Source organism: Mastomys coucha, unplaced genomic scaffold, assembly GCF_008632895.1.
Source record: "Mastomys coucha isolate ucsf_1 unplaced genomic scaffold, UCSF_Mcou_1 pScaffold16, whole genome shotgun sequence".
NCBI lineage: Eukaryota > Metazoa > Chordata > Mammalia > Rodentia > Muridae > Mastomys > Mastomys coucha.
The window spans coordinates 70405846-70415856 of NW_022196898.1; the positions used below are offsets into that span (position 1 = coordinate 70405846).

Below are 10011 nucleotides of genomic sequence, written 5' to 3' on the forward strand. Positions count from 1 at the left end.
GTCAAATATCAGATGGCTGTAGTTATGTGAACTCATACTTGGCTCTTAAGTCCATGTGTGTTGAGCCATCCCTGTGTGTCTCTTCTGGGATAGGACTGACTTGGTGGTGCATGATCTCTTTGATAAGTACCTTATTCTGTTTGCTAGTATTTATTGAGGAGTTTTGCTTCTATATTCACCAGAAATATTGGCCTGTAGGATTTTGCTATTGCTGTTTTGTCCTTACCTGGTTTTGGTGTTTGAGTAATATTCCCTTGTAGAAAAAGTTGGGAGTATACTCTTTATTTGTTTGTTTTTTCTTTTCTTCCTTCCTTCTTTCTTCCTTCCTTTCTCTCTCTCTCTTTCTGTCTTTCTGTCTGTACTTTTGAATATCTACAGAAGTATTGATTTTAGATCTTTGAGGGTCTGGCAGAATTCTGCTGCTTTGTTTCTTAGTCCATTGAGCTACCTATGTATGTTGTTTAAAGAGTTGAAGCCATTAGTAATGATGATTGAAAGACATGTGGCTGAATGTGGAGGCATGTGCCTTTAATCCCAGCACTCATGAGGCAGAGGCAAGCTGATCTCTATGAGTTAGAGGTCAACTAGGTCTACACAGCCAGACCATGCTAGCCAAAGTTGTATAGTGAGATCCTGTCTCAGACAACAACAACAAAACAACAAAACAAAAACAACCCTCCAAAACACCCCCCCAAAAGTACCCTAAGAAAAGGTATATGTAGATTGTAGTGTGTGTGTGTGTGTGTGTGTGTGTGTGTGTGTGTGTGTGTGAGAGAGAGAGAGAGAGAGAGAGAGAGAGAGAGAGAGAGAGAGAGAGTTTACTTGTGCTTTGTATTGTTAATTATAGCTTCTTTTGTTCTCTTGGTATAGTTGCTTGGCTATGCTAATTCCTCTCTTCAGTCTTAAGCATTGCTTCTAGTATTCTCTGTAGGGTTGTTTTTGTGGACATGAATATTTTTGGACATGAAATTTTTTTCCTTCTTCCATAATAGCAAATAGTTTTGCTGGGTATAGTAGTCTGTGTTGGCAGTCAAGGATTCTTAGTGGATGGAGTTCATTGATCCAGCGTCTTCTGAATTTTAAAGTTCCCATTGAGAATTAAGCTGTTTTTCCAGTAACTTTCTCTTTGCATGTGACTTCTGTTTTTTTTTTTCCTCTCTTGTAGTTTTCAGTAACCTTTCTTTGTGCTGCATATTTAGTGTATTTGTTTTAATGTGATGTGGGGATTCTTTTGTAGTCTTTTCAATTTAATGTTCCGTATGTTTCTTGTATCTGTATGGGTGTTTTTATATGGGAAAGTTTTCTTCTATGATCTTTCTAATCTATACATGAAAATTCAAGGAATGATCTTTCCGTGGCATTAGGTTCTCCACTTTCTGCATATTCGTTTTCTGTACTTGAAAGTTTTTTCCACGTTTTTCGATTGCTTTGTCTAACCTTTGATCTATTCTGTTTGTAAGGCTGTGTCTTGAGTTCTTTAGTCGTGTTATTGAGTTTTTCTGTTCTGTTTCCATTTTAGCAGGAATTATCTCCAATATATCTATCCCCTTATTTAATTCTGATTTCAAATCCTAAATTTTCTTTGTCATTTCCTTCAGGCATATATTGGTATTTTCTTGAATGTCACTCAGGCATTTATTGTTATCTTAAAGTTCAGTGTGGTGCTTGTGTTTTCTTTAATTTTCTTCAATTCTTTGACAAAGTTTATGATTGTCCTTTTAAATGTTGTGTTGTGAGGTTCATCTAAGTAGTTCTCAGTAGAAAACATTTCTATAGGGCTACTGGGTTTGATGTGTGACACATAGCATTTTGGCTGTTCATATTGTGTTTGCAGTGTGACTCGTGAGTGTGACCTTCTTTCTCTGGTTGTGTGTTTGACGTAAGAATTTGCCTGATCTTACTTAGACTGGGCCAGTGCAGTAGCTGGGTGACTCAGCTGGTGCATGAATTCTTTGATTGGGCTAGACTGGGCAAAGATGGTATTGGAAACTTGTTCTGCACTAGTCCTGTGGGTGTGGATATGGCAAGGTTGGTGGGACAGAGAAGAGATTTATCAGGCAAAGCTGGCTGTCAACCATAGGTCTGGAGGTAGCCTGTGGGAGTGGAGATAGCAGAGGAGAGGGGAAAGAGCAGGAGAGAGAAGAAAAGGCCGCTTGAGAACTGAACCCCAACTTATGGAATAGAAGGAAGGACTCTTAACCACTGAGTGAGAAACCACTATTTCTCCAGGTCCAGAAATAAGTTTCAATATGAACTTTGGAGGGGGAGGGCACAAACAATTAAGGCCCAATTTCTATTTATTATCCCAGAGTTTAGTTTTAAATTATGTGACTTCCTGGTAGGAGGAATGTGTAGGTCTGGGGTTTGGGGGTTGTACAAAGGACACTCACTAACAAAGGGAAACTCCCTATTCTCTTAGGCATATTTAATGTTATAGTAACATATTAGGAGAGAACTATCATTTTAAAATCTAATTTATCATGTGTTGCTTTGGTCATGGAATTTTATCACAGCAATATCAACCTAAGACAATTCTACTTCTGAGGTAGTAGTATTACCTCAGAAGTATCAAGTATTACTTATTGATGTCAGTTAAATATAAATGAGTTCATTTTCAATCAGGCTAATTGGGTGTTCCCAGTTGTACATGGGTAGCTAGTGTTTGTGTTCTTAAGTCAGCATAATCATGTAGAAGTATTCTTAATCTTCAAAATTCACAGGTCAAGGACAGAGGGTTGTCATTTTAATGTCCTATTGCCTACCCGAATCTTGCACTTTCATGAGGAGGGTCTTTGGTGTGAATCAATGCACTTTACAATTGATGTTAGCCTTAAGCGGGGGTGTGGTTTTGAGGGAACTCACCATGTCCCGTGCCTGCAGGTTTGTCCTGTGGTTTCTGCCTCACTTCTCTCCCTAGCTTGTAGGGTCTGTGGTCGGAGTGCTTGGAGTAGTCACTGGGAAAGCTGCTGCTGCGAGGGAGACAGGTCTGGGTCCTCTCCACCAAGAGCAGCTTTAAGGAGAAAGAAAGGTGGGGCTCTTACTGTACTACTAAGAACGAGGAAAAACACCCAGGTTAGCTTTTCCTCTCACTTTCTAGTGAAGCTCCCTGCCTCTTGCTTTCTGGACTGGAGATGAGTCCTCGATGTGATCTTCCCTTCCTAGAGTTGGTTGGTTGGGAATTGCAAATCCACCCACTGTCACCTTTGCGCGCCTAGGGAAGCTGACTCGGCCCACAGCGCACCCCAGCGGCGGTCTGCATCCCTCCTAGCCTTGGCCACTTGGCTTCCGGAGAGCTCGCCAGCCAACAGCAGAGGCAGATGCAGAAAGTCGGTTTCCGCGGGACCCCAAGGAGGACACGGGCCACCTGGGAACCTCAGGGACCTAGAGGGGCGGGGCTGGGCGAGCTCGGGGGCTGGCCCGCGTCTCTGTGGCTTCGCTGAGTGACCGCAGCGCGGAAGAAAGGCAAAAAGGGGAGGGTCTCGAACACTGTCCCGCTCCACTGAGAGAGGGACCGGGCCCGGTGGAAATCCGGCACCCGTGAGCCGCAGAGACGCGCAGCAAACACCATGGAACGAGCCGGCCCCAGCTCCGTGCGGTCGCAGCAGCAGCAGCCGCAGCAGCGGAACCCGGACTGGGTGGAAGCGTGGCTGGATGATCACCGGGACTTTACCTTCTCTTACTTTGTTAGAAAGGCCACCAGGTAAGAAGAAGAGCCACAAAGAACACGGCCAGGGACGTGAAGCCTGACCTGGGGCTGATCTCTCTTCCCCATTGCATTTTCCCCCCTCGGTCCAACATTAAACAATCCCGGTTCCCAGGCCCTTTGCTTCGGAAGTAGCTTCCCTAGTCCCAGGACGGACTGGAGCCCTCTCCCTAGAGCGAGCACAGTTGAGAAGCGAGGCGTCGGATTAGAAACGACTTGGCCACGAAGTTAAAAACAAAAGCGTACACCGGGGCCCTGGAGCAAGATTACTTTCACACGCGCTCTCGGGCCTCCCCCTACCCCCGTCTCTACTCTCGAGGCTCCCCTCCCAAACTTGCTTAGCAAAAACCAAAACAAGCCAGAGCCCCTTCCCAGCGGCTCCGGAAGCACCGCTGCGGGCGCGTCCCTGTGGCCGCGCTCCTCCCCTGCCCGGCTTGCTCTGACCCTGGAGGGGCGGGGAAGCCGGGGGTCTGGACCAGGCCACCCGGGAAGCCTGGGTGCAGCAGCTTGCCCGGGTCGCTCCCAGTGAGGACTGTCGCCTTCGGCCCCCCAGGAGTCCCCTGATCATCCCTCCTCTGGTCGCGTCGCCGCAAGGAGGATTTTTTTTTTTTCCGGAGCTTTGCGGCGCGCACACAAAGGGCGGGAGGGAGGCTGCCGGGGCGGACTCGGGGACCCGGGGACCCGGAGCACCCCAGAGGCCAGTTCTTCTTGGTCGCGAGCCAAACGCCCGGAGGCTGAGGCGGAGGGCGTGGAGGAGGGAGCCTGCCCTTTAGGATCCGACTGCTGCCCGGGCAGTCGGGGCTCGAGCAGACTTGAGAGTGGAGCGGAGGGACGAGAGGGTGGAGCGGAGTGCGTGGCGGGCGGGCGGGTCTCCCCCGAAGCTCGAGGAGGTCGCCGCGAAGCCCGAGCGCGCGCGCTTGCCTCCGGCGCGCCGATCTGGGCTGAACTAACAAGCTCTGCTTTTGGAGAAGGGGCTGGAGCCCCGCCACCGGCGCCTTGGGGCAACGGCCGTCGAGCAGCTGGTGCTGGCCGCCCGAGCCGGGAGGGCGACTCTCGCCGGGCGGGGATGGTGGAAGAGCCGGCGGGGACTCGCCGGCGCGCGGCCGCCACTCGGCCCGGCGCTGCCCGCCAGGGGGCGACGCCACGCGGGGTCCGCAGCCGGCGACCCGCAGCGAAGAGGCGGCGGGGGCCGTAGGGGAGCCGGTCGGGTACCCTCGGAACTCCGCCGGTCCCCAGAGTCTCCCGAGTCCACCATCCGAGGAGTTCGGGAACGAGCGCCCCACCTTTGCTATGTTGCCCTTTGGAGACAAAACGAGGTACTTCCTTCAACATGCCGCTGGGCACTTTGCCTGGGGAAGGGGTGCGGGTGTTAGCCAGAGCTGGCGGGGTCATCCCCGCACACCTGCGGGCGATTAAGCCGCACGATGGATGGGATGGGCAGTATGACTTTGTGTCTGTCCTTGCTTTTTCACCGAGATACTACATGGGGGTCAGTTTTCTCTCTTTTCTCACCGAGCCTCTTCTGGACAGTTTTGGCATTTTGCTTGAAAGTGTAGCCTTTAATGGCAGAGCGATCTCTCCAGCCCAGATATACTCTAAGTACCCAACCCCTCCTTTCACCTCCCACCCCCATTATGACTTCCCCATCAGATTCTGAGCATAGAGGGATCGGATGATAACATAGAAGGTAGAGCGGTTTCTTTTTAAAACATTACTGGGAGTTTGAGCTGATACACCAAGACAGACCATCACGACCTGGAATTATCGATTGCTGGGAACCACCAGTTTCCAGGGGTCACTAGCTACTCTGAGGCCATCTGTCTCTGGTGTCCTTTCATTGTACACTCCCCCTCCTCTGCTCCCTTTGAATCAGAACACAGAAAATGGGGAGGGGCCAGAGAGCTGGGCTGAGTTTTAAAGTATGCTTTGGAGGTGTCCTTTAGATAGGCTGTTAACAGTTGAATGCTAAAAATACAGCAAAAATGTCCCATTCTTTGTTTTTCCCTCTCTGCTTTAAAGACAAACTATGGATAGCTTACTGGAGGTTTTTGAGTGGTCGTAGGCTAGGGCACTGTTAAAACCTTCCGAAAACCTTGAAAGAGTAGCAACATTGTAGTTGAAAGTCAAAGGAGTCGTTTGATACATTTGCTTTTTTCTCTCAAGTAGAAATTAAAATTACAAATAAAAAGACAATTAAAATCTCAATTACAATGCTAACTGTAAAATTAGATATTTTGAGACTCCCAAAGACTCTTTCAAGTTAGGACATTATGTGTGTGTGTGTGTGTGTGTGTGTGTTGAGTACATCTTGGAAAATGAAAGTGTAAAATACTTTTAAATTATTCAGGCCTTCATTTTTAGGAGAAAGTTCAGAAAGTTATTGGCATAAAGAACAATAATCTAGGAATTGTTATGTAGGCTGAGGGCCTTCTTCATGGAACTGAAGTTTGGCTTTATGCTAGTGATATAAGCAGAAGGCTTATAAAATAAGAATAGGAAGTTGGACACCAGTTGATTATTACTACATTTTTTTAAAAGTTAGACTACTAAGTCTAGTGTGGTTCACATTATTGAGATAAAAATGTATTGTGTACAATTTAACTTTGTAGCACAGTTTTTTTTTTTAAAAACGCTGGAAACCTGCATCATTTTGTTATGCTTTGTAAGTATAAATATAGGTGAATATGTAAAAAAAAAAAAAAGTGTATGTGATCAGGTAGCCCATGCAACAGTAGTTCTACAGAGAGGCATGTGAGACATGTAAACGTTTAAAGTGAATTTAGATTCATTTAGGTTGCTCATCTGCAGCAGCAATCGGGCTTTCAGATGGAAATGTTTCTGCATTTATTAGTTGTTGTCACTTGATGCAAGCGTATTATGTACTCTCCTATCCCCAGGCCCAATAAATAGTGTACATCTAAGGATAGTCCTGGAACATAAGGAAACTTCTGGCATTCCTGAATTGTCAAACACCTGTGTATTTTGCTTGGATCTTGATAGCAGTTATGCTGTCAAGATTTTTTTTCCCTTAAAACTATCTTCAAACACACAGCTTCATGCTCTAGCAATGGCTTTATTCTCCAACAAAGGGATGAGCGGAAGCTTTGCAGTCACCACAACCCATTTGTATGAATTTGAGTGTGAAAGTTGAACACGTTGTAATACCATCTATTGGTGTGAAGATGAACATTGTTTTCCTAGTGAACTGCAAGTGGACACCTCCACCCTCACTAATCTAAACAATCTAGACTCCTCCAGGACCGCATTAATTGGAGGTTTTAACAGGAAGACATTTACAGCGAAGACCTTCTTGGTGCCGAAGCCACTTAGTAGCTGTTGTTATTCTTAACAGCGTATTTGAATAGCATTACCTTTCATGAGTTACCTGTCAAGTGGATGATTGTGGGTGATGCTTTAAGTCATTTAATGTTGCAGGGGTGAGATGGTTGGGTTTTATTGCTTTGTTTTGTGCCAGGCAAAAGCCTGAGAATATTTGGCATATAATGGAAACAAGAGACTTAAAAGAGGACACGCTTTATGGCAGACTGGATCAAAGTCCAGGAACAGAAGTTGTACAGGTCCTTGTTGCCTCCCGTGACATATTTCACACTACAGAGCTGTGCTGAATTAGTTGACTCTCTGGGTCCTGTATATGGGATTCTTTCGTTGTTGTTCTCTTCTTGACTTTTTGTGTTTATTCCTTTTGGTGCAGTACTGGGAATTAATTATGGCCTTCTGTATGCAAGGCCACTGTTCTGCCAATTGAGCTATATCATACCCAGCACTCAAACATTTGTTATTTTGAGATAAGGTCTCGTTAAGTTGTCCTGTGATTTTGAACTCACTGTGTAGCCCAGGCTGAGTGTACCTCAGCTTCCCAAATACTTAAAAGCTGGGATTATGGGCATGGGTCACTATGCCTGGTTCTCTCTTCATTTCTAAAAGATGTAGCATTTTTATTTGTAAGGTACATATGTTAAATTTAGATGGAGGATGTAAAATAAATATTGCTATCCATTCTTAAAATAAATAATGCTATGCATTCTAAAAACTTACTGCTTCTATAATTACCTAGGAGTAGAACTATTCACAATGTTCAAATAAATAATATAGTAAGCATATTTTTAAAGGCAGGGCCCATCCTCAGAGCACTAGCCCAGTCTGTGACTGTGTTTGAGTTCCTCTACTGAGAGCAGTAAGTCTCATACACTAACGGCCAGTTTTCTTGTGTTCTCTTGGGCTGCACATGTTTGTGCTGCGTTCTAGTCTCCTGGAGGCATTCTGATAGGCTCCAGTTCTTCCTGCCTAGAAGAATCCATAGAAGCTCTTCAGACAACAGCATTTCCCAGTGCTCTCCACTCTGTGATGTTATCAGAGTTCTAGATCCTTCATAGAGACTGAACTATGTGATCAAGATTTGTTAAAAAAAAAAAAAAGTGTAGATTTCATGCAGGATTAGTCATAAATAGTTATCTTGAAATAAAGTGATTTTCGTGTTATAATGTAAACTTAATAAACTTGTAATATTATATAGAAACTACTCCTGTTTCTATGAAATCACATCCACAGTATTTGAAGATTAGGAAACACTGGTGTTTTTGTATACTTCAGGTATCATGATTTATTTTTCAGGAAGTTAGAGATTGTATCTACAGCCCCCAGCACTGTAGGCAAGTTAAATGTCCATCAGAGAACTATGTACACACTCAGCCCCAATTGCCCTTAAAAAAATTCCATCTACATAGATAATCTCTACTCTCTTACATTGTTTCTTTTTAAGATAATTAAACTAAAAAACTGTGTAAAGTTGCGCACTCCCTCCACATCAATGGCAGACAATGTGTTTTACTGAGACGCACCCCTTCCATTGTATTCGGAGACACAAATTATAGCTTTGCTCAAGCTGCCTTGGGTGTTTTAATAATGCTCCAGAATGATTTCCTTTGTAGCAGAAAAGAGGAAACAGAACTTGATAGTATTCATTTGTTTCTATCCCACACATAAATTATTAAACTTTCAATTGTGGTTTTCAAGTTACGTTTGCTTCTGTTGTGGTTTTCAGAGCTGAATGTAGGGATGAAAAAAATCCTTAATAAGACATGGGACAATGGAATAAATCAGTTAGTTGATTGGTCACAGAGAGCTGAAAATGCTTAATTTCTGAATGTAGAGCACTGACTTTGCAGGGCTTCCTGTAACATTCGTTAGCTTAGAGGTACAGATGTGGGTCAAGGCTGACTGCTCTCACAGCCATGACTGGACTTAGAAGTAACTTTCACATCAGGTTCTCCAGGAGCCAGCACCTGGGGGCTGCACACACAGGAAGAGAGTCTCTTGATGTGACTCCTTCTTCTGATATTTAGCTCTGTAATATAATTTGCTAACTTGTTATACTCATTTTATTTTAAATTGTATCATTTTAATGTAAAGACTTCATTCATTTTTAATGAATGGTATGGCTTCATAATTATTGTCAACCAAATATTTAAGGCAGGCAAACAAATTGAGTGTTAAGTTTCTATTTGTCTATGTTGGCAAATACTCTGGGTTTTCTTTCTTCTTTTGGTTTATTGGGGGCAGGGTTTCTCTGTACACCCCTTATGAAATTGATTGGAATGGCCAGGGATTGCGGCAGTTGCGAGGTCACTTGACCAGATAATCTTGTTAAGATTCTGTATTTTTTTTGGCCTGTCTTTCCCTTACCCATTCCTCTGTCTTTTGGCCTTGAACTTCAGCTCTGTTTTCCCCACATGCTTTCTCTGTGGACTGGCAGAGTTCATCTCTGATGAGTCTTAAATGTGTGCTGTTAAAAAGGCTCTTCTCACTCTTGGCCGTGCTCCCACACTGCTGCTCCCTCACTGGGTCATCTGCCTACTCTGGACCAATCACTGTATCCAAGAGACTAGGGAGGTTTGACTACTTTAATAGGGCAGGTAACCCACAGTCTCGGTTTCCCTTTATGGGGAGGGGACGGGCTTTGTAAGCTTCATAAACTTGTAAAACCCTATAGAAACTGCTTTTGTGCACAGACCAGTTTGCCACATGCCGTATCTGGTACTGACTTCCCCCCGACCCACAGCCTTTATTTTTTTTTTTCTTTTTAGAAAGAGCCCTACTCTGTGCTGCGGGCTGTTCTAGAACTCACTGTGTAGCCATGTATCTCCAAATTCTTAGTAACCTTCCTGCTTCAGCCTGCTGAGAGCCAGGGTTACAGATGTGAGTGATAGCCATCTTTGAGCTCTTTTCGTTTGAATGTTAAGCTGAATGTGGTACTATTACAAGTAAAGGGTTTTTTTGTTTTATTTTTT

The 10011-nt window shown here is 44.7% G+C and overlaps 1 protein-coding gene across 2 annotated transcripts in view; it reads left to right on the forward strand.

The window, feature by feature from the left end:
* The first annotated feature begins 3261 nt into the window (after positions 1 to 3261).
* Pde5a (phosphodiesterase 5A) overlaps positions 3262 to 10011 on the forward strand; it is a 134654-nt gene continuing 127904 nt past the window's right edge. Inside the window, exon 1 of one of the 2 annotated variants that reach the window (XM_031375340.1) lies at positions 3262 to 3700. In XM_031375340.1, coding sequence (XP_031231200.1) covers positions 3567 to 3700 — 134 coding nt within the window. In that variant the 5' untranslated portion in view covers positions 3262 to 3566. Of the gene's footprint in view, positions 3701 to 4365; positions 5020 to 10011 lie in introns of those variants that run through there. The other variant, XM_031375341.1, reaches the window with a different exon arrangement.